The following is a 25,532-nucleotide window of genomic DNA, read 5'->3' as shown; positions in this document are numbered from 1 at the left end:
TGTAATTAGCAATTATGTAAATATATATATCGCCCCATACCTCGAAGGGGGCGTCTGAACACTCGATCACTTGAATCATATATCCGTGTCGAACACTCGACACATTGATGGAACTTCTCATGTCCGCACCGAAATTTTCTTTTTAACTGTATTATATTTGGAGTTTGATGCGAACTATAACAATGTTCTCCAAAAGCTCTCTTGTTCATTAGAAGTTTATATACCGGGCTTCTAATATTAACGAGTCCGATAAGTTAAGAATTACTTCACATATTTTTTCCTCAAGGTAGCCTGCGTCTGTTCGTGTTTAAAATTCATTGTGTCCTTTTAAAAATATGGATGATACCTGGAATCGGGTGGCTACAGTTTCTGTAATCTTATCTGAGTGTTAATTTTTGAATACTTGCTTAAGCTTTTGATACATCCATTACTGAGATATAAAATGATTAGTAGTTCTTTGAAAAGTTCTCTTAAAATCAGTTGATGAATTTTGACTCAATATAGAAAACAGAGTTATAATCTATCGTTTTAAGTACACGACCGATATTTGATTGTCTGTCATATATTACTTTGACGGGTTATTTTTAACTAAATTTCAGTCATATATTACTTTGACCGATTATAGTTTGTTTCTTAGTTGTGATTGATATTTGACTGTGTGTCATAAGTTAAAATTGATTTCCAATCGAGTTTCATTGAGACTTTTTCTTGATAAAATTTTAATTTATACCATTTGCTTAGCATATTGAGAAATATATTGTTCGTCAATCATGATATACAAGAACAAACTTCGATGGATTATTACATGTAGAAAAGGACTTAAATCCATACTCATAAGCCTGAAGATCCTACACAGTCCCCATTTCAACATTGCTCTGATCACCCTCAATCTGTTTCATTTCGACACTCTTATATTTATACCAAGATGCGCAGATCAGATAAGCCCCTAGATTCAACACACTCAGCCCTGCTAGCAACCAGAAGAATTTGCTCAATTCATCCCTGTTCAGATTATTACTTGCCAACCACCCATCACTCACATTATTCACCACATTCACAACCACTGAGCTCAAGTAGTATCCAAATGCCACGGTGCACCAAGTAATCGCGGTGCCTAGTGACTTCATTCCTTTAGAACTCTCCGCGTAGAAAAATTCCAACAATCCAACCAGTGTAAACATATCAGCCATTCCAAATATTGCAAACTGAAAACCCAACCAAAGAAAACTAATTGGCAATGGGGCAGGAGAATCAACCAGGTTGTTATCAATAGCAACAGATTTTCGACGTTTCTCTACGTATGCAGAAACAGACATAGACGCGATTGAGAGAACAAGTCCTACACCAACACGTTGGAGGTGTCGGATTCCAGTTGGAATCCCTGTCAACTTCCTGAGAGCTGGAACACAGATGCGGTCATAAATAGGGATCAGAATGATCATAAAGATGAACGGAATGACAGTCACAGAAGGGCCAGGGACTTCAAAACCAAGAAATTGTCTATCCATTGTGTTGCTCTGTTGAATGCTGAAAGTTTGGAGCTGAGCCAAACAGGTGTTCATGAAAATAGTGCTTATTATAATAGGAAACATTCGGACAAGAATTTTTGTTTCCTCCACTTGTGTCACCGTACATGTTCTCCATGGACCTTTGCTATCAGAATCGGGTGAATCTGTGGTCCTGATTATTGCTGCACGATCAAAGAACCTGCAACATTTGTCTCGATTAGTACTAGTTCTTTTAATAGTTAGAGTATATACAGGGGCGGATCTAGTAATAGGCAGGGGGACACGTGTTCCCCTTAAAAAAAAAAATTACATTGTTTCATCATTCTAAATTTTATAAAATTCTAGAAGTGCCCCTAAATCACTTACTTGAACTGATCCGTTTTCTTGAGTATCTCATTTCCACTTCCCTGTTGTACGTCATGGAATCCATCAGCAGTTTCTGGCACCGGAAGATTTCTGTTTTTGATTGCAACCACAAATACCTGCACTATACGAGTGATTGGACTTCCTCTCGGCACCTGTTGCCTATAAAACGATTTTCCAGACCCCAAACACAAAACCGCGGCTAGCACTGCTAAAGTCGACACCAGAAACCCCCAATTCCAACCTTGAAACGTATTGATCCAGACCAAAAAAGTGACCCCGAAAATAGATCCAATCACAATCGAAAACAGTAGCCAGTTAAAGTACACTGAAAGGCTTTCTGCCTCTTCAGGATCTTCCTCATCGAATTGATCAGCTCCCAATGGAGGAGCTGCTGATTTGAGGCCACCTGCTCCAATCGCGACAAGATAGAGACCTATGTATAGAAAAGCAACTTGGCCACTGTCTGCAGATTCGCATTGATAGCTCAGCAGTGGCGAGACATCCTTGCAAGGCGAAGGCCTAAGCTCTTTGACGAATGCCTGTACTGTTAAGACAGCATAGCCCTGATAGATAGCATATTCTTAATTAGCTTTCGTCACAAATCAGATAAATTAACGGTAAGCCTATAAGCTAACATCTCGAGGTTTTAGGAGAACTGGTAAATTAACGTATATACCAAGACTTCTATGGATCCGAAAAGGATAGAACTTCTGTATCTGGACAAGTAGGTATCGCATATAAATCCTCCGAATAACGATAGTATATACGAAGTCCCCACGTAATTTGTGAGCATTGTGGCTGATTTGGTCAAGCTGAAGTTCATGTATCCATAGAAGTAAGTAAATATGCTCACTGCATTGCCTACAAACGCAATGTTCTCAAACACCATAGCAACTGCGAAATCAAATCATATAACATCCGAAGAAAATTAGAACAAATTAAACAAAATTGTCATCATAACTATTAAGAAATTAAATAATTCAAAGTACAAAAAGCACCATAAATAAACAGCGTAGATCTTATTCCTCCTAGTTTCTTTTTCTGTTTAGGACTCGTTTCGACATCTCCTGTGTTACCCTGGATTATTCGCATTCGAAACATATAAAAAGAAATGTCAGTATGAATCGACAATTAGAATTAATCGCGTGCATGCATGCTAAGTCTAATTGCTTTAGAGGCAAGAATGCATTACCATATTCCCGTTGAAATTAGCCGGTTTTCTTGTAGCGTATTCTCGATAAGTATGTGTTGCCTAATTATTATGCTTTTGTTGATTATATATAGAAAGCAGTACTGAACTAAACTATCCTTTGGCCAGGAGAGTACGCAATTTGGGTTTATTATATAGACAGAGATCTCCTCTGAAGAAGAGGACAGGAGATTAAAGCTAATAATTTATAAACGCATTTTAAAGATTTATGTTTGAATATTAATTTCTTGGTTTAGTCAACGAAGCAACTCTAATGAAAATCCCAGAGACGAAGCAAAAGACCGAATAAGTTATTAGCACATTTAAATGATTATATGTTTTATAAGCGGCAACGGGGCCGTCCGAGCTTGTTCAAGATATATTTTAACACATGCAATTATAACGAGAAAGATAATAACAAATTTAATCAATTGATAAATTTGAATTCATGTGATTCATGTATCACATAAATTTATTTGGCGTGCCGTCTTAAAAGTAAGTCCAAAATTATGCGATCCTCGTCAAGGAATCGTGTAGATAAGCAAATGGTTTATGTTGTAGATTAGAGATGAAAAAGTGCGTAAACTTTTGTTTGAATTGCATTGAAATTTGAGATTCGTTTCCGGTAAAAAGAATTAGTATAAAATATTATAAGATAAATTAAAGTGTTGTCTGAATTTTATCTCTTTAATAGTTTAGCGACGCGCGGAAATTTAATTCCAAAACACACTTATGTTTTAATCCCTCTCCTATATATTTAAGTACAAGTTTTATAGGGATTACAAGCGATAGTCCATTTGTTCTATTTTCTAGCAGAAAGAAGAAACCATCTTTTACAAAAATAAAAATAATATTTTTCCATCAAATTACAAACTTAAAATTCCTGTCACCGAAATAGTAAACAAGTTTCGGCCGCTGCTTCAAAATTACTCTCTCATATTATCAAATTTCTCATGCTCAGAGAAATTGACGGGACCGAACACACTATCTTTTAAATTAAAAAAGATAAAAATAATAATAATTTTGAGTTATAAAAAATCATGCAGGCTCGGACTGTTAAATAAAATCACTTGGTCGCTCGAACCCATCAGTCACATTGTCAGCACCTTTATAAATATAAATGTAACTTGTTGCCGAACACCAAACAATCTTAATAAACACAACAAAAATTACATCAAAACATTCTGTCATTAGTATCAGCGTATCGAACGTAAGTGGATAATTCATATTCATGGACGGCCGAACTAGAACGAGTTTCAAATATTCTAGGTCCCGAATATTTTAGATCCACATGCTTAAATATATGTGACCGTGACTGATGCACCTGTTTTAACGACCTGTAAGTTTTTACATCGTATTTTAGATGGTTTACGGCGGCTATATATTTTTATAAGCAGTTGGTTTTTTTTTTTTTTTTACACCTGATACCTTAAAATGATACGCGGGCATGACCGTGAAGTTGCAACAAAGTGAAGTGTTAATTTAAGCCTTTAATAAAGTAGTAGAACGGAAAAATCTCAGCCGGCTTACAGATTTATATGACCTTGTTCGAAGTTAGGAAGGCAGAAGTTTGAGTGAAAATTAGAAATTTGAATTATATTAAAAGTTTGATCATATAAGTTCGTTAATATTAATGTTTGTTATTTGTGAATTGAAATAACTATTCATACTCAAAAAATCAAACAGTTTCGTACAAAACAACTAACTGTTTTAATCAGCTAGTCAAAACACTATTTACCAACAATTTCACACAAAACAACTATTTCAATTTGCTAGTGAAAATACAACTGCTTCAATCAAAACATCTAATATAATCCATTACTGCTAACCGCTTCAATCAAAACATCTATTACAATCCGTTACTGCTAACCGTTAGTTGCCACAAGGCTGTATATGGGCACACTCACTGGCCGCCAAAGTTGTGCCCTGCAGCTTTAAATGCATAGAGTAGCTGTTGAAGGCGAACATCATTACTGGGTGCCTTTAGAAAGAAGCACCTGTTATGCCTGTCATGCATAAAGACTTGGGCCGCAAAACAATATAAATCGCTGCCAGGAATAACCTGCTCCTGCTCCATATTATTAAGTATATCAAATGCCTCTTTTAAGGCAGCATTGTCATTAGCCGCTTTCAGCTGTGCAGCAGTTGACTGAGTGCTTCTTGAAGACATTGCAGCAACTAGCCTGTCTAAGCAATCGCATATCATTTCTACCCCTGATCTCTTCCGCTTCGAACCTCTACTTTTACCAAATTTGAGTGAGGTGGATGGAAACAGATTAGGCGGTAATTGCATGTTATTGTCCTCGCTATCACCAATGCCTTCCTTTCCATCATCACCTGCATCATCGGTAAACTCCACACCAGTTTCAAGATTAACTGCAGAGTACGTGTCTGCAGTCCTTGCCCTTTCACCAGTAGCAACAATGTTACCGAACAAAGTCTCGTAATAAGTCATGATAAGGGACAGATCCTTGTTCCTGAATTTTTTGAATTTAGGATTCACCTGTCATACAAAAATTTGTTTATCAGATGCATATAATCAAAAGGAAGGAAGTGTGCAAATAAGTAATTATCTTTCTTGAGTCACAATAGAATTGGAAATCTTATTCACGCAGCAATCCTAAGATCATTTGTTTTGACTTAGTCACGCAGCAAACCTGCGCAATTTTTGATATGCCTGATCAAAGCTTATGCTTTAACTCGAGGGAAGTCCATTATCAGCCCTGGAGAGGCAGGCCAGAGTTCTAACTTCGAATTATTTGTCAATATTTGATCTATCTTTATTATGCAGCTTCTAGCAGGATCACAGTTTCAGGGTCTGCTATACTTTTTTTTAATAAAACAGTTGTGACGAGTCCCTTTAAAGACCAAAGAGGACTCTGATTCGAATGACATACAAGAGAAACAGCACAAAACACCTTTTAATAGTACAAGATTCTTCACAGTTGTATATATTTCTAAACTACACAGGCAGCATTCAAAAGGATCTGAGTAAATAATCAGGTAGCAGAGAAATATATCTACGACATCAACTAAGGGATAACCTGTATCTTTTGTAGCCACCATAATTCCGGTGCCTCAATCATTTTTGTACTCTCATTCCAGGTCAAGCCACTCTCCCCAAATTTTAGTTTCTTAAAAGTTTGATATTCATCTTTCATTTTTTCCCAGTGATTCTTAAGCTGCTTATGAACGCACACCACTTTCTTTTGTGCGGTAAGTTCTTTACGCACCCTAGCCCAAGCTTCTTTGCTTAAACTTGCCCCAACCTGATTGCCCTTGAACACCTCAGTAGCACATAGTTCAACAAAGAGTGCATGTAAATCTTCTGTCCACTTGAATGATCCTGCCATCTACATAATCGAAGTAAAAAGAATGAGTAGTCTAACACAATTACTTAAAGCCCATTGTAGTCTAGAACAACATATCGCTGCGCAAACACTAAAATTAAAGATAATATTACCCAAATATATATAAAATAATTTCACTCCGTCTTATTAAAATCTTACATTCTAGTAATATTTAGAAATCATTTTACTGGTTTCGTATCTAAGCTTCCCTCACTTGTCTCTATTTTACCTCAGATGTTCCAAAAGGTGCAATCTTTCTCTTCTTTATCTACTATTCTCTAATGGGTATTTTCAATTTCAGTGTTTGTGCTTGATTGTTGCTAATTCTTGGATCAAAATCTTGGCTTTACAGTTTACACTGATGTAGCACAAATATCTCATATTTTGAGTAACTAAAAAGTAAATAGAAGCAATTACAACTGTAAAAACATAGGAAATCGAAGCAATTATAACTGGGATTGGGTAAGTAAAAGTGAAAACACACCAGTCAAAAAGGCTCGTGAATTACCTGAGCGAGGAGTATGTCCAAACTTGAAAAGAAGATCCCAGATTTCTTAACCAAAACCTAGACCCAGAATCAGGAGCACACTTCTACTTAAAAAGAGCCCCAGCTTCTTACATCCAAACAGCCACTTGTCAAATAAGTGGGGGTAGCTCGGCTGATTCTGTGTCCTGTGACACCTGTCCCCGCATTAATGGTAACAACTTAATGGATATAACCCTTTTAACTATAGTTTTAAAAAAATAATTTATTCAAAAATTACTTATTAATTATTTGAAAATAAAATTTTCGATTACATTCTTATTTAATTAAAATTCTCGGATATATCAAAAATATATTTTATAATTTTTTAACAAATCCTGAATCGATTGAGTAGTTCTGATTTCTGATTTTTACAATCATATTTTTAACACATAGTTTATATAAATGTATAAGGAATATTTTTATCTAATATTTTATTTATATTATAAATTTTTGTTTTTATTTACAATAAAAATCAAAATTAATTTTTATATATTTAAAATTAGATATAAAATTCAAAAATATATATCCTAATAATATTTGATACTCCCTCCGTCCCTCCCATTTCTTATCGAATGGGTTGGGCACGGAGGTTAAGAAATATGTATAAATTTGTTGAAAAGAGGAAGAAAAGTGGGTAAAGTGGTGGGACTCATTGATTTTTAATGTATAAAAAGAAAATAGTAGTGTAAAAGTAGTGTGAAAAGAAAAGAAAAGTGGAGAAGTGGTGGGATCCATTGACTACTTTTGGTAAGTTTTGAAATGTAAAGAATTGGATGGGACATCCAAAAAACAAAAGTGTAAAGAAATGGGAGGGACGGGGGAGTATCTGATTATATTTTTCAAAAAATTAAATACAATTAAAATTATTGTATTAAAAAACTGAAACAAAAATAATGAAAAAAATTAATATATAATATATTAATTAATTAAAAATATAATGTCTATTATATAAAGAAATTTTAGAAATATATTAATTCAAATGAAAATGTTTTAAAAGAACAGGAGGCTGGGCTGGGCTCCTTGACTGTAGATGTTTGAAACCATGAACCTTATTGTTGGGCTGGAAAGATATTCTTGTTTTTTTATGATAAAATCCGAATGTGGGACTTAGTAAAGACGCAAAAGTGAGGGTATTTAACAATTTGCTAGATCTTCGTTATTAAAGAAAAAGTGAAAATAATTTGCTTCCTTCACTTGTGACCAAAACAAAATATAATTAAATTAAAAAAAATTCTCTTCAAACAACTTCGACAAATGGGTGATAAAACAGTTGTTGAAATTGTGAGGATGCAAATGAGATACATACGACTTGCGACTTGCGAGGCTCAATGAAGCAGCCAGTTTTATTTACGTTCTCCATCATTTTATAAGAAGGCCGCACTCACCGATGTGAGTATATTTTATAAAAACGGGTTCGAAAATGATGTGTAAAGCGGGATTGCACTTAAATATTTTAACAATTGGAAATATATATGTTTTAAAATTGATTATTTATATTTTAAAACTTTAGACTTAAAATAAAATTTAATTTAGTTGGGTGAATTTTATTACATAAAATAAACATAATATATTACTCCCTCCGTTTCTTTATTCTTTTCTCGTTTGATATGTTGGAACTGTTCATAACATGAGACTAATTACTAATTTACGTCTAATCTATATGACAAAATATAGTCGTGAGTGATCTTGTTGGATTCGCATTCACAAGTACTTTAATAAAGTTTTTATATTTAAGATTAATACGAAATTAATGATATTAAGGATCAAAAGTATGTATAGGCAAACGTGTCAAACGGAAACAAGAAAAGTAATAAGGGACCGAGAGAATACTATCTTACATGATCAGTAAAAATTTATGATCTGCTAATGGGAAAATGATTTTTATTTGTCAAGTTCAAAAAATAATTTCTACATAAACAAACCTTGTGATAATCTTTATTCACCCCCATAAATCTGACTCTCTCGTCGGTAATAAGAATTCCAAACCTAACATGATACAAAACAGATGGAAAAAAAAGGTTGATCCTAAGAAAAAAAAAAAAGAGGACGACTGGGCACAATCCAAATCGATTACTCTTCTTCTATACAATAATAAAAAATACAATCATCAAAGAATCGTACGCTGCATTTGACTTTCATTGCAAGCTAAACCACAAAAAGAACAAAAAAAAATTTGAAATTTGCTGACATGTGCAAATGGCGATGAAAATTCTGATCTCATAAAACGCAGAACACTCCATCATTATTATCTTCGTCGATCATTAATCAAGGAGAAGCGTAAACTAAATTTTGATTGAAACTATTCCCTCTCATATACCGCAACTGCAAAGAAGCCTGTCTTTCCATAAGAAGCCTCCGTCTAAAATTGTTTATGAACAACTCGGCTCTGTTGTCGATATCGTCCTCAGACGGACAACTCGTAGTCCTTTCGATTCTTCGACTACTCGTCGAAGAACGCGAAGAAGACGGAGAAGGAGAGGAAGAAGAAAAAGAACCAGATAGTTGACGAATTTCGTCATTACTGGAAAAAGTTGAGCTAAAATCATCCGTGCATGCTCTTAACCCTGGCCTGTCGTTGAAGCTAAGTGTTTTTTGCCTTCTTGGTAACGAAGCATTATTACTCAAGATCGAAGCGATTCTCCATATATTTAGGTTAATATTTAGTAAAACCTGCACCTTCTTCACCGCGTTCCTCAGCTTCTGTAACATCTTGTTGCTTGTTGCTTTGCGATACTCGAATATGTGTCGTGCTCGAAACTCGATTTTGTTGTACGGTAGTAGTAATCGTGGAGTACCTCAATAGTAAATTGAATGTATGAGATGTGGATGTGATGAATATATAGCTTGCGAGATGTACTGTACGGAGAAGCTTCAGGGAATGTTCATGAGAGATTTACGTGGGGACGAAGAGAACCTGTAGTTAAAACTTATGAATTAAGTATCATATAAGATATGTCTGCAGCAAGCCATTGAAGTGGTCAAATTTTGATCAAGTATACTCTCTACAAATCATGATTATATCGTCTTTTTCATTAATCACATGTTGGTGTGTACAGTTATAATTAGTCAGCTGAGGACCCAACTGGCCAAACATCGCAATTACATGATAAAGAAGTTTTTATTCATGGACAAAAGTAAGTAAAAAAAATTCATTTGGTATTTTATTTAATAAAATATTTTAGCATATAGTTTGTTATATTTCGGAATTTCATTCGTTTCTATAAAAAACTAGCGCTGTGATCATCCGGGTGGTGTTCCCACGTAGCACTGGGCTGGAGGCTGGAGCATCCGAAGTGGAAGGGAATTATACTAGTCAACTGTCATTGATCTAGACCTTCGCCAAATCGAAATGGAAGGGAATTATACTAGTCAACATTGATCTAGACCTTCGCCAAATTAGCCGTTTAATGTAATGATTTAAGTTCAATCACAGCTATCTACTTTAATGGACTTATAATACCGTAATGGCGTAATCGAATTAAATTTTACGAATGAGACAAAATTAAATCCACAAATTTCTTAATTATGTACTCCCTCTGTCCCCCTCAATTCTTTACATTGGAGGGGGACAGACAATGTATAAAAAGTGAGTAAAGTTAGATGAAAAGTGGGTAAAGTGGTGGGACCTATCAATATTTAGTGCCTGTTTGGGGTTGTAGTTGTCAACCACAACAGCAGTTTTTTGTCAATAAGCTGGTACAAAGTTGTTTGGTAACGTCCAAAACAGCTTTTTCTTTTGTCTAAAAGCAGCTTTTACAGAAAGCATGTATACCCCTGTTTTTCACAAAAGCAGCTGTTGCTCGCCGCTATTACAAGTCCTGTCATCAAACCCTAGCACATGCAATTGTTTTTGTTATTAAAACAAAACAACAAAACAAATAGTACACACTTATGAAATATTTTTTTTTATTCTAATCTGGATTATTATTGTCCGTTAAGCATTTAAAATTACGTAATATTAAAAATTATTTTATTTTATATTTGAATATAAAAAATAAATGATAAGTTACTTTTGAAAATATTTCACTTTAATTATATAGTTTTGCAAATAGAATATAGTTTTTAATCATAAATTTTAATAGTTATTCCTACATAATTTTATATTTAAAATATGATTTGTATATCATTACTTACTTTATATTTTTTTAGTTTAATGAAGAGATTGACTTTAATAACTTATAAATGAATTTATGAAATATATATTATTACAAATTAAATATATATATATATATATATATATATATATATATATATATATATTAATAACATATATTCTTTTAAAAACCTGATACATTATAAAAAAATTAGTTATTTTTTTTTAAAAAAAGCAGTATTAATAAATTGCAGATGTTAATAAAACTTGCAGTACACCTATAAAATATTTTTATTGTAATAATATATAGTAAACAACAACAAATATCTTTTTCATTAAGATAAAGGAAGCATCATGCATCTTCATTCTCCATTACTCCTCTGGTGTTTTAGTTGGACTTTGACTCGTAATCTTATTGTGTTTTTTTTGTAAAGATAATCCTATAGTGTTTTAGTTTGACTTAATTTTTATCATTTTTTTTCTTTGTGAAAACTTAAATTTTATCTTAATTAATTTTTTAGTTTCTTATTTTATATAACTATAATTTGTTGTTCAATATTTTGTCTATAAAATAATGAATAAAATATTATTTTAATTATAACTATAACTTCAAACAGCAATTTAACAAAAAAATTACCAAACAGTTTATTTTTAGTTTTTACTTGAACAACACATTTGAAATCAAATTTACCAAACAGTCTCAGCTTTTATGAACAACACTTTTTTAAACAGCACTTTTACTCACAGCAACAGCAATTTTAAACAGCAATCCCAAACAGACCCTTAATGATTTGAGATAGCGGAGGAAAGTAGCGGGTGTAATACTCCCTCCATTCCACCAGATTCTTTACAGTTTCCTTATTTGGCTATCCCATCCATTTTTTAAATTACAAAACTTTCCTTAAATAGTTAAGGGGTCCCATCACTTTCTGATGCAGCAGAACAATATAATATTCAAAAATTGGAACTTTTCAAAATAATTTTTCTAGAAGTGGAGAATAATTGTTCTCACTGTTCTCTTAAACAACACGTTCTCACCTGAATCACTGTCATATTTTACATTATTAAAATATTATTCTTGAAAAGTTTTGAAATATAAAAAAAAAACTTTCAGAAAAAAGTAGGTGTTTTTCACAAATACCCAAATCTACAAAGTTTTTTGCTAAAATATTGTAATTTTTTATAAAAATTGTAAGAATATTATTTTTTGAATTTTTTACAAAAATACGGATATTAAATTCGCAAATTGACAACAACCAACAACTATATATGCAACCGAGTTTTGTGAATGTGGTTGAAATATTTTAATAAAGTACTGCACATTTTCTTTCTCTCTATTTTATATTATTTTCTAATTATGGAAAAAATATTTGATAATAAAATATTAAATATATAATGGACATGAGACACATCGTTGGAGTTGGAGTTTGAAGCTGATTAAACATGTCCTGAATTATTACGACATAAAAAAAATTTGAACTAAAATATTATTCGACTTATTATAAATATTTGAATTTTTCTGAAATTATATTGTCCATATAATTGTCACGCAATTTTTTTTTTTTGTCACAAAATGTCACTTGCTACTAAATGAAACATAAGATAATTTATTCATATGAAAATTCTGTCAATAATCATTCAAAACAGACTGCCAAAATTTGTTTTCAATAAAAATCATTTATCCCGCCCGAGCGCGTGATTTTACCCCTAATTTTCATAAAACACCGAGGGCAAAAAAGTCAAATAGAATAAGTCCCGATTCAACCTAGGTACAGCCAGGCAAGGCGCACAGATATTACACATTCTCACCGCTGCAAATTTGTTCAGCCCCTCCCCTCCAAATCAAATCAAATCAAATCAAATCTCTCCACGTCCCTAAAACACACACACACACACTCAACTCGCGGCGTTCCTGAATCGGCAGAAGAGCCCCATCAGGATCTTCGCCGATTTCAATTTTTCTCCGTAAGATTCGATATATTATTATTGTTTTTTATCTCGATTATAAACCTATAATTGATCATATGTTTGTGCTGTCTACTAGTTTTTTAATGTGTTATAGCTACTGCTATTTGTAAGTTTTTACAGCCGTTTATGAAATTTTAAATACTCGCGCACACAAGCTTCATGTTAATTCGTTATGTATATGTGTCCATTTCACTGAATATATATATATATATATATATATATATATATATATATTGTTGCTAGTTTTGTTGGTGTAGTTTTAGGTTTTCAGACAGTCTGGCGAGATTTTTTCGATTGTGCATTTGGAGGTATTTGTGATTTATGAAAAACTTTATGCGCGAGTAATTTATGCCTTGTGTAGATTGAGTGGAGAGGAAGTTGAAGAGTTGAGGGAATATAGAAAAGAAGTGAAGGAGTTTTCTCAATGAATCGCTGATGTAAACGAGCAATTTTAGGAAATTTGTCTAGATTGTGATTTTAGGCAATGATGATTTTTTTTTAGTGTGCATTTGGAGGTATTTGTGATTCACGATAGTGTAAAAAACTTTATGCGTGAGTACTTCTAGTAACGGCGGAAGTAATTTATGCCTTGTGTAGATTAATGAGTGCAGAGAAAGCGGAAGAGTGCAGGAACATAAAGGGGGTTTTCTAATGAATCGTTAATGCAAACGAGCAATTTTAGGAAATTTGTCTAGATTGTAATTGAGATCACGGGTAATTGCTGGTAACTGGTTCGGATTTAATTTTTTAATCAGCTAAATAACCCCCCCCCCCCCTCCCCCTGCGCGCGCGCACACACACATTATTTTAGTATTTGTTATCTCATTTTAGTTTGTTTTTTGTGTTTAGTATGTAGTATTTTCAGCTTTGTCAGATGAACATTTGCATTATATATTTAGCTGCTTATGTTTTGTGATATATGTGATTTACACCATGAAATGATTTTAGCATGCATCATGGGTAGTTACTAGCGAGTGTTGTAGATTTAACCCCCATTTGCACTTCAGGTCATATATATCTTAGACTCAATCCTTTGTACTTGTATGCTATAGCTCAAAGGTGATAAGGCTTTAAGTGCAAGCTGATTGCAATTGTTATCACTGCATATTCGTTTGGTTAGAAATTGAGAATTATTTTTTCTTAATTAGATGCTTTTCCGGTGATCTAGAGAGATTGCTCATACACTTTCTATCTGAAGGTTTTTTCATAAACAAATAACTTTTGATTCCATTGCCATTATCCCTTTTACACCATTCTTTGTCTATCTAATTTATATATATTGGGTTTTTAGAAGAATTCCTTTAATATAGTTACTTAAAATTTTATTGAGATTTTGTAACTTGCATTTGTTATCTGGAATGTGGCTCATCAGGTTGTGAGTTTGGTGCCATCGCTCCAATCAAGATGGGAAATGGTCCTGCACCCTATTCATATATTGGCAAGCGTGCAAAAGGTAATTTTGAAGTCATACTTCTGTTTGTTGTTTGCTAGGTCTTTGTTTCCTGAGCACAAATTAACTTATCCTTTCTGTATTGTTATTTTTGTAGTTGTTTATCTGTGCAATATAATTATACCTATACAATGTTCTGTATCTTAGGACTAGTTGCTTGTTATAATGTTTAACCAGGTAATTGTATTTCTTCTGTTTCTCTCACAACAACTTTTTGTTTTTAATTTAATTTTTGTGAACACTGGATAATACCTACTGTGTGGTCAAACACTTTAGTATCTGTATTTAACTATTTATCGGTGAAACTTTTTATTTATCAGCATTGTATTGTAGTGAAGTAGTCCTGTGTAAAAACAATGTCAAACATGTCCTGCGTATTATATTGTTTTTATTAGCTACAAATGTGGAACTACCAAGTCGGTTGATGTAGAGAATTGCTTGCTTTTGTGCAGACCTCTTGACGAAAGATTACAACTATGATCACAAATTTGTATTGTCTCTCCCAAGTTCTACTGGAATGGTAAGTTCCTGTTTTGGTTGTTTTGTTGGTTTCTCCCTTTGGCTTTCTATTATTCTTATCAGCTGTACATTGTGGTAGTTGTTGAGGCTTAATTTCTGGATACTTTTACCTATCTTTGTTGTCATCTGGATTCTACAAATTCTACTGTTATGAGCTCCCACTAGACCAAGGTCAGGTGAAGAGAGTTAGGCATATAATTGGTGGTGTAGTTTTTGCTTTTGTTTAAGTTCATGCTAGCAACTGGACTTGTATTAACAAACTAAAAATGCTATGCAAAAAGAATCACAATAGTTGGTTTAAGTTGTTTGATTGATTTAAACTCTATCAAGTGTTAATGTCCTAGTGAAGTTTTTTTTATTCAGCACTATACAAGTGTACATGCCTTTTGTAATAGGCATATCTTGATATCCTTGAAGGGCCGGATATATCATTTATCTATCATTATTAAATCTACTTTTACATGGTGTTATCGCTAAAAGTTGTTGATTGGCACTCTGTCTGCCCTAGTCTACACGAGCCTTAGATATGTTGGAGGCACTTTTAAGACAATTTTTGATTTGTTCTGTGTATGGTAGTTTTTTTTTATACAAATTAAAGTAATATGGATAAAAATCATAAATAAGTATCTTTTATACACCTACACTGAAAAATGGTCAAAGGTTCACAAATTCTGGGAAGGAGGTAGTATTATTTATGACAGTCATCCTAGTCATCATATATTACATTAATAATTTGGATTATGTAACTTTTTTTTGTAAGCACTGTGATGTTTATATTTAGTTCTCAATATTAACAAAAGAGAACATATTAGTCGAGTTTACCTGAATTTGACTGGGCATGGCATTGGAAAAACAAATTGAATTGAGTATATATTGGACGCTAGAGTCCGATAAAAGAGAAAAGAGAGACTTCTAGATGCAGAAGTCAGATTCCACACAACATGGTGTTGACATGAGAGCTGACCAACTGACTCTTTGGTTTTATATTAGTTATAAATGTGAACCAATTTGAGTTTTTCTTTGTCACTTAATTTTTTTCAACTGATATATGAGTAATCCACAAATAGTTTTTACCTCCTTTTTGATTAAATGCTGCAAACTCTAAAGTGAATCATTTGGATTTAGTAGTTGTGGTTTCATATATGTTCGTTATATTTATAATTTAATTTTTTTTATTACTTTGATCTTTGCAGGGACTTGTGGCTACGGGATCAAAGATTAATGAATTTTTTGTCGGTGACATAAGTACAGAGTATAAGACTGGGAATACCACAGTAAATGTGAAAGTCAATACTTCTTCTAATGTAAGGAAGAAATTTGTTCTCAAGTATAAAAGTAAATTTTAATACAGATTTGTATGTACTGCTTTTGTAGGCTGTGTGCAGTGTGCACCAGTGACTTATTTGCTTCAGTAATTGTGTATATTGCCATTTGTTCTATATAAGCTCAGGGTATATTTTTTACCTATATGAGCTTCATTGTTTTACAGATCTCCACAAAAGTAACCATCAATGATGTGTTGCCCTGTATGAATGCAGTGTGTAGCTTTGACATTCCTGATCACAAGTCTGGAAAGGTTAGTATGCACGTTATGGACGATCATTTTAACATTTTTTTTTAATATTTGGAATTGGAACCTCTCTGGTCAAATGGTATCACATATATACCTCTTTATATATTTTTTTAGTCTACCTGAACATAACTAATAAGTTTATAGGATCGCTTTTGTTTAGCTTGATCTTAATGTACAATGTATGATCACTACCGCTTCCCTTTCAGATTCTGCAATGATTGTTGTAGGCATTAAAATATATAGCATGGATATGATAGATAGAAAAAGGAATGAAAGGAGAATGGTGCATATTTAAATGTTATAGTGTCTTCAAATAGATAGCAAATGTAAAAGAGAACAGGAAAAGTATATATTAAATTCTGAAGAGAGTTTGTTGTTTTCAATTAAAAGATCCCACTTGAAAAGATGCTAACATGTTTTAATATTCTTTTTTTGTTAGCTGGATGTGCACTACCTGCATCACCGTGCCGCCATCTGTTCCAGTATTGGCCTGAATCCATCCCCTTTGTTGGAACTTTCTGCAGTGATTGGTGACAAAGGTCTAGCTCTTGGTGGTGAAGTTGGACTTGATACTGCATCTTCTTCTTTTACGAAGTACAATGCTGGGATAAGTTTTACCACACAAGATTTTTCTGCAGCATTAACACTGTACGTATTTACAAATTTTATATGATATTTTTGTATAATTTTAGGTTCTGCTTTATCCATGTGCGATATAAAATTAATTTACAAATGACTAATTTGGATAGAAGCAGACTACATATACCTGTGGTAATAAACACTTGCAGCAGCTGGGCATAGTCAGTTACCATTATGGTTTAGGGGATCCAATTTTCTGTTGCTTTTCTTTAAATAGTATTAGGGAAAAAATGAATGTTTAGGTTTATGAACTATGGACCTGGTATTCATTGGCTGATGAAACTCTTATTTGTCTGAACCAGAATGAAACATCCAATCAAGGGAATTAACCTATTTTGTCCAATTGAATTTAACCTATGTTATCTAAAAGGCCTTTTCACACGGTTTTAGTAAATTCAATTAAAATGTACCTTAAATGAATACTTGGGACCACAACTGAGAATTATTAAGATATTACCATTGTTTTTGGTGAATAGGCACGGGTTACTTTCATGTTCACATCCAAGTGCAATTGGTAATAATAACCTATCCCTTGTGAAAGGCCGTGGATGCTCTATGTTCTTCAAAATTATTCTATGTTTATTGTTTTATGTTTCATCTTGTGACATGCTAGCTGTGTCCTGTTTAGACCTCTTCGGGCCAACAGTACTTTCTTTTGTAATATATGAAATGATTCATGTGTGGTGGGGTTAGGTTTTTGGTTTTTGAGCTGAATCTGTAGACCATCTTCTTTGTAAATAACAGGGAATCAGTTGTTAAAGACTTTAATTTTTAAATCTTAGCTGTAAATCAACAGAGCTTTGTTAAACTTCTTAATGTGGCAATGCTTGATGATTCTTGATCTAATTTTATAGGCTGGATAAAGGACAAACACTGAAGGCATCTTATGTTCAGTCTGTGAGTTCCTCGAGTGGAACTGAGCTTGCGGCGGAGATGATTCATAGCTTTAATTCCTATGAAAACAAATTTATCTTCGGGAGCAGCCATACGGTTGATCCTTTGACTATGGTAAAAGCAAGATTTTCCAATGATGGAAAGGTTGCGATGCTATGCCAACGAGAATGGAGGCCGAAGTCTCTCATAACTCTTTCAGCCGAGCATGATACCAAGGCTGTAAATGCAACCCCAAAAATGGGCATTGCCCTTGCGCTCAAGCCGTAAAAGGAATTGGTAATATATATCTGGTTCTTCCAGTTTTAACAATTTTTTCACCCTGACAAGTGTGGGTGTTTACATCATGCCAAATCAATTTGGGAAATCAAATTTTAGACATGTTTCACGATTTGTAACCTTAGTATTTGGAATACTACACTCATTCTTTACTATAATTTTTATAGTCTGGCAGTTACGAACATGTATATGCGGATTAAAAGAAATATTGTACTGGAACTCAGTTCCGAATGCCTTGCATAACACAACCCTTTTTGGTTTTGGATTAGTGATTGGTTTTGATACTCACTTCGAAGTATGAGTTTCTGAGCAGTATGAGCGCCAGATGTTTTCCCTAACGCAAATACAGAATACAAGTGAATGTGAAAGTTCCATGTTTCATCAGCTAACATACTTAAACTTTACGTTCTATAGTCCGTTACCATCCTTGAAATTTTGAGGTAGCAGGGTTTTACAAATAATTCCAGCCACTATAAAATCGAGGGATTCCTAAATGTTTAGGGGGTGAGGCTGTTGGGGGAATACTCATTTCTGTATTTCCTGATTAAACTGGCTATCTCGAAAAAATGTCAATATGTGTTAAAAAGCCAGATAGAAAATAATTTTTACAGGTTGGCATCTCTGTGCACAGTAGTAAGAAAGGGACTGAGCATCTGAATGCTTGTGAAACCCCTCTATGATTGAAGCAGTTGATGCATGCTTTGTGGAATGCCACAAATCTGACATAATCTTTGTACTACTCAATTTACTTGCTTCTGAGTTTTCTGTTTCAAGGGGTTTGCAGATTGCTTCACAGCAGTGGCTTTCCTGGCTCACTGGGGTCCTTTTTGCCATTCTGTGATTTCCAACATGTGCGATGCTAACCAAACCAGATGCCACACAGTAGGCATGCCCCAAACCGATTTATGAATTGTAAGCATCGTGGCTTGTTAATCAGACATGTTTTAATTTGTGTTATCAAGGGCATAATCATTCGAATAATTTTCAATTAGGTGATGACACGTGTCATTTAAGATCCAGATTTGGAATAAATTTTGTAATGCTAACAATTTTTAAGTGATTAACAAACCCCAATCTTAAAGCTAAAAAACATGTGCATTCTTGTCTGCCTTTACATTCACTTTTCAAAATCCATTAGTATCTTTTAGAATTATGCAAGGGCGGTTTGATTTCCTTTTTCCGACTTTAAAAAAAATGCAAAAAGGTGCTTCTTTTTAGCTTTTTCCCCCAAAAATTCTGACTTGTAAATGTGGAGAAATCAAACGTGCAATCTTTCCACATGCTGTCTTACTAGACCAAAGTGTGTTTTCGATGGTACTGAAGGGTGGAAAGAGAGCAAAATCCAATGTATGTTTTGACATTACTCAAGGGTGGAAAGAGTCTAAAATATACGTAATATTCTTAATTCCAACTTAATTAACTATATAATCTCGAATTTTGAATCTTGAGGTTCTCAAAACTTTGTTCCAGGTTTTGCCAGTATTCCTGAGGGTAGGTAAGTTCTGTAGAGACCTCTGAATTTGACAGCAACAAGTCAGTAGTGAAAAATCACATGCTATCTTGGCAAGGCATTATTCAGACTAAGAAATGATACCTGGAGCCTGGTTAGTACTTAGTACACTGCAATTTACTCCAGGCCATTTTGCAGTGTCAGAAGATTCTCTCAACCAAATGATCTCATTATTTAGTTCAATATTGTAATTCATCCCCTTGTCTCAGTTTTAAGCTTTGTAAAACGGATCTCCCTTTATTGAATAAGGATCACGTCACTCTATCCGCGCTTAAAACAGTCGTATAGATAATTGACAACTATTTCGTCTCTTTTATAAATTTGTATATATTATTAAAGAGGCTTGAATATAATACAAGGAATTAAAATACTAATGTACTGGAAGGGACAGAGCAATACTTTATCTTTGATATTGAATATTGATCCTGCATGCGGCCTGCTAATGGACTGTTTAATAACACATCAGCCCATAAACCTAATCTTATCATCAGCCAACTTGATTATAATTAAGATTTTATCCAAAACATTGTTCTAGAGTCCAGGCAGATATATGAGCAGATGCACATAATCCAAATTTGATTGTGCGGTGGGAGTATATAAATTCAGATAAATATGAAATAGTTAGTGAGATCCACTACATCTTCTTAATGCTTCATTCTTCTAAACTCCCTATATATGTATTTATTTGATACTCCACTGATCTGCATCAACCTTCCCATAATATTTTCAGTAACAATCATATCTGTAAATTTAAATACTCAGACACACACACGAGTTCGAGATATATTTATGGACTTTTTTAAATACGTAAATTTAAATACTCAGACACATGTTTTTATCCGATTCTAACCCGGATTTGGGCTTTCGAGATATATACCAAGTGAGTATGGCATGCAATGCATGACAGTGCAAGTACCTAGACAGATACAAGGCAAGCTGGCTAGGCAAAGGCAAAGGCTAGCTAGGCTAGAGAATCAAAATAAACCAAGAAGAGAGAAGGCCTTGGAGATGAAGAAGCTAGGTAGAGAAGAAGCCAAGTGCTCCACTAGAAGAAATAAACAAAGAAGCAGACAGGAGAAGAACTGGAGCTGGAGACCCCATGGTCATGATAATAGAATATGAATGATTTTTTTAAAATTGAGCCAAAAATGAGATTTGTCAGTTACCTCTTTTCTCTCTGCTGTTCTCCATGTACTTATTGTATCTCACAAGTCATAGCCAGCCAATCTTCCCACCCCACCCAATCTTTTTCTGCTTTCCCTTGCTTCTTTTACCCCCTATTCACAATTGTACTCTATTTATGCCCTTTGATCTATCCATAACTCCTTTTTTTGGGTTATGTCAAAAAAAATTCAATTATTTAGGATGATATTCATTTCGATATGATGTAACTCCTTCATTTTGTGAGCTCCGGAAGATAAGGAACTCTTATGAAATAGGGATACCAGTCGATAGGAACTCTTATGAAATAGTTTCACTGGATACCGGTCAATGGTCATGTATCACAAAAAATCGAACAAGACAGATAATCTGGAACAAACAATTCAGTGTTTAAACACGGTTAAATTATGAGTATTGAGCATTTAACATTGTTCAAACACATGGCATTACATATCACCTGCAGTCCATTATCAAGCCAATGACTTGACCAGCTTCTCTGTGAAAGCGAAAGATGCTGCCAAATATTTTTTTATATATATTTAACTACTCATTCGAATTCCAAAATATATATAAAATTGCATAAATACTAAAAACATAACATATGCATAGATAGAGATAGTATTGCATTTTCTTCATCCTCACATGTCTGAACCGCCTTGAATAAAAAAAGAAAGAGTAATATAATATGTTCTTTTCTTTTCTATTTTAAACATAATAATAATTAATCCGTGTTCAAAATGTTTTCCTACTCCTGCACAAGCACAAATGCAGAGGCAGCCGTCAAAAATGTAATATACGAAACAAATAAAATACTTTAATTCATATATTTCGACATCTTTTTTCTATAACGAGAGGTCGGTCATGAATACATGTTGTCATGTAGTAACGTAGTCAAAAAAAGAACAAGTTCTATCTATAAAACCACATCCTATTACTATCATATAGTCCCAAACCCCTTCTTCTATTTCCTCATCCATACCCTCCACATTTCCATCTCCCTATTTCCTCCGGAACCAAAACACGGAATCACGCTACAAGAAAAACGGTTATTTCTTATCAGACTTATAAACTTATAAACCGAAATCGAAACCGGATACGAGAAATGAAGGAGTTCTGGACCTCTCTAGCTTCACTGATGGGAGTATGGGCTTTCTGCCAGAGCATAATTCACACAGTTTTCCCACCAGAGCTCCGTTTCGCTTCCGTCAAAATCTTCCAACGCATCTTCCACTGGGCCTCCTCTTACTGCTACTACGACATCACGGAGATTGACGGCGTCAACACCAACGAGCTCTACAACGCCGTCCAGCTCTACCTCTCCAGCTCCGCCTCCATCACCGGCAACCGTCTGAGCCTCACGCGCGGCCTCAACTCTTCGGCGATAACATTCGGTTTGACCAATAATGACCGCCTCATCGACACGTATAATGGCGTACAAGTCATATGGGAGCACGTCGTCACGCAGAGACAATCGCAGTCTTTCTCGTGGAGGCCTCTTCCAGAGGAGAAACGCGGGTTCACTCTGCGCATCAACAAGAAGAATAAAGCGGTAATATTGGATTCTTATTTGAATTTTATCATGGAGAGGGCTAATGAAATAAGGAGATTGAACCAAGATAGGTTGTTGTACACCAATTCCCGAGGAGGATCTCTTGATGCGCGTGGGCATCCGTGGGAATCCGTGCCGTTTAAGCATCCTAGTACTTTCGACACACTCGCTATGGATCCTTCTAAAAAGGTCCAAATCATGTCGGATTTAAAAGATTTTGCGGACGGGCAGGAGTTTTACAGGAGGACCGGCCGCGCTTGGAAGCGCGGATATTTGTTGTACGGTCCTCCTGGTACGGGAAAATCTAGTATGATCGCCGCAATGGCGAATCATCTAGGTTACGATATTTATGATTTGGAGTTGACGGAAGTGCACACGAATTCCGAGTTGAGGAAGTTGTTGATGAAGACTAGTTCCAAGTCGATAATCGTTATCGAAGATATCGATTGTTCGATAAATTTGACGAATAGGAAGAAAAGTAATAATAGTACTAGTTCCGCTGTCAGAAGCCCTGAAGGGCTCCTGACAACGGAAATGAGGGGTGCTGCGGGGGAGGAGAGTGTTAATTCGATCACTTTATCGGGTTTATTAAATTTCACGGATGGATTATGGTCGTGCTGCGGAAGTGAGAGGATCTTTGTGTTTACTACTAATCATATAGAGAAACTTGATCCGGCATTGCTGAGGAGTGGAAGAATGGATATGCATATATTCATGAGTTATTGTTCGTTCGATTCGTTAAAAATACTTTTCAAGAACTACTTGGAGTACGACGAGGGTGACATTGACGAAGATCTGATGGAGCAGTTGAAGCAAGTCATTGACAAGGCCGAGATGACACCAGCTGATATTAGTGAGCTTCTGATCAAGAACAGGAGGGACAAAGAGAGAGCTGTCTGGGAATTACTCGAGGCGTTGCGAACGAGGGCCGAGAAGAAGGAGAAAGGGAATGTGATCAATGAAGAGGAGCAGGAGAAGAGGGCATTGGAGACTAATGGCTTTGAAGATGATGAGATGTTCAAGAAATTTGGGAAACAAGAACAAAGAGAAGAAGAGTTTAGTGATGAGAAGATAATTTGATACTGAAAACTCACTCTTTGTTTTAAGTCTTTTGTTTCTTCTAAATTAAAAGACAATGTGGTGGGGATACAGAGATTGAGAAGGGGAGATTTGTAAGGGACAAGGCATAATTTTATTTTTTTACATAATTATCCGAATTTCTGACTACCTAAGCCAGCACTACATAATCTGATAAAATAACCCGTCCGACTTCCGACACTTACATTTTTCAACTTATAAGTTACTTATAAGCTAATCCATCGAGTCGTGTACATGTTTATAGGAAAGGATTAAGATGACTGGTGCGAAATGCACATGATATTGTGAAGTGTTTGGAACATCAATCTGATAATGGCACTGGAATTTTGTTTGTTTAGAGTTGTTAGCTGTTTAGAAATCACATGGGGGTGGAGGATACTTGGTGATTTGAAAAATTGTGGAATATTGGAGCAGACCAAGAATTGATGTGCACCAACCAATGTTCAATTATTGTGGCATAACATTTCTTTTCGGAACTGTATTTCTTGTTTTTGTCTTTCTTTTGTTTCGTCTCTAACATTTCAATGATGTGAAATGCAAGAAATTATGCCTCAAGATTGCTTCCGTTTCAAGAGAATGACATTTTTAGCTGTTTAATTACGATATATGCCCTCAATTTTGAATTTTTAGTGAGCCGGATTCAGCGTACACGCTTAGCAGGTTGTGATCGTAACGGTCGTTTTCATTTTAAATGTTTGAGCACTCGAGTTTAGAATTAAAGGTCTGTATGAAGTTGATATAAGCGAGTTTGTATGATATTTGAGCGTTAACCGTTATTTTTTATTTTAATCTAAAAATATTTGATTGTCCTACTTAAATCAGAAGTTATTTTCAGAACTTATTTCAGTGATCTTATTTTATTATTTTTATTTTTGATAAAAATTATACATATGTCATGCGTTATTCATAAATCAATATTATTATTATATTTTTAATAATCTACAAGTCATTAGTAATTCAAAATTAGCGAAACAGATATTTTAAACTTTTAGATTAACACACCAAGTTTTGTTAAGTCATGTGTCATAATTTTAGTCTCAGCTAAACGAATTAATAATTTTTCATAAATATGTTATTATTTATTATATATTTTCCGAGCGTGTGATTTTCTGTATTTGAATTTGATTTTCAGCTAAATGAACCAATAATTTTCCATCCGTGTTGGCAAAGGATTTCCTATCAATATGTTATAATTTATTATATATTTTCCGGGCATGTGATATTGGGTATTTGAGTTTGATTTTCAGCTCCGACAATGGTACGCATTTAGTTGCGTGAAATTCATGATGGCAATGTACTTGAATTGAATTGAGATATAGGATGAGAAGTGATCAACTGAGCACTGTAGAAGTGGATAATCAAAGGAAGGATGAGGATTATAATAGTACAAACGTATAATAAAAGTGGTGATTCTATGATTTTTATGTTGGGAAAAAGTAGCTTAAAAGTCTTCTCTCTCCGTCTTTGGCTCATAAGAATGAAAAAAAATAAAGTAGGCATCATTTCATTTCACTCGTTTGTGTTTTGTTGATTTTGATACAAGTGAGGTGGAAAGCCAATTTGGGCTTTTGCAATATACACCAAAAACATAGATGTTAGACTACGTGGTGATGGCAACATCTGGATTGTCCTTGTGTAATAATATAGTTTGATGTTTGTCAAAAGAAAATAAAATTAAAGTGTTTGAGGCTTATGGGAAAAGTAGGTTTTATTCTTTTTATTGGATTCTTGTTGGTTGTAAGTATGTGTGTGTTTGGGTGAGAATTGGATATTGATGTGGCTAAGCATAAGCTTTAATTAGGTGGTTAACACAATTTTTGGGCTTTTAATTGGATGGATTGTCATCCCTTTCTTTGTCAAACA

At 34.3% G+C, this 25,532-nt stretch overlaps 4 protein-coding genes across 4 annotated transcripts; 2 read left to right on the top strand and 2 right to left on the bottom strand.

The window, feature by feature from the left end:
• Positions 1–745: 745 nt before the first annotated feature.
• On the bottom strand, positions 746–3,178 carry LOC108226333 (protein NRT1/ PTR FAMILY 4.5). Its single transcript, XM_017401275.2, has 5 exons — positions 3,067–3,178; positions 2,873–2,951; positions 2,551–2,768; positions 1,875–2,437; positions 746–1,707 (listed from the first exon to the last, which is right to left on the bottom strand). The coding sequence occupies exons 1-5, from the start codon at positions 3,067–3,069 to the stop codon at positions 849–851; spliced, it is 1,722 nt and encodes a 573-aa protein (XP_017256764.1). The 5' UTR covers positions 3,070–3,178; the 3' UTR covers positions 746–848.
• Positions 3,179–4,807: 1,629 nt separating this feature from the next.
• On the bottom strand, positions 4,808–7,064 carry LOC108225577 (L10-interacting MYB domain-containing protein). Its single transcript, XM_017400475.2, has 3 exons — positions 6,922–7,064; positions 6,108–6,416; positions 4,808–5,566 (listed from the first exon to the last, which is right to left on the bottom strand). Exons 2-3 carry the CDS (start codon positions 6,414–6,416, stop codon positions 4,967–4,969), a joined length of 909 nt encoding a protein of 302 aa, XP_017255964.1. The 5' UTR covers positions 6,922–7,064; the 3' UTR covers positions 4,808–4,966.
• A 5,709-nt stretch (positions 7,065–12,773) lies between these two features.
• LOC108224911 (mitochondrial outer membrane protein porin 4) lies at positions 12,774–18,619 on the top strand. The gene is made up of 7 exons (XM_017399671.2): positions 12,774–12,997; positions 14,373–14,453; positions 14,903–14,970; positions 16,163–16,273; positions 16,459–16,545; positions 16,982–17,190; positions 18,036–18,619. The coding sequence occupies exons 2-7, from the start codon at positions 14,405–14,407 to the stop codon at positions 18,340–18,342; spliced, it is 831 nt and encodes a 276-aa protein (XP_017255160.1). The 5' UTR covers positions 12,774–12,997; positions 14,373–14,404; the 3' UTR covers positions 18,343–18,619.
• Positions 18,620–21,950: 3,331 nt separating this feature from the next.
• Positions 21,951–24,150, top strand: LOC108224531 (AAA-ATPase At5g57480). Its single transcript, XM_017399180.2, has one exon. The coding sequence runs from the start codon at positions 22,125–22,127 to the stop codon at positions 23,649–23,651; it is 1,527 nt and encodes a 508-aa protein (XP_017254669.1). The 5' UTR covers positions 21,951–22,124; the 3' UTR covers positions 23,652–24,150.
• Positions 24,151–25,532: the final 1,382 nt, after the last annotated feature.

The sequence above is a fragment of the Daucus carota genome, chromosome 6 (assembly GCF_001625215.2).
Source record: "Daucus carota subsp. sativus chromosome 6, DH1 v3.0, whole genome shotgun sequence".
Lineage (NCBI taxonomy): Eukaryota > Viridiplantae > Streptophyta > Magnoliopsida > Apiales > Apiaceae > Daucus > Daucus carota.
This window is presented reverse-complemented; position numbering and strand designations above follow the sequence as displayed.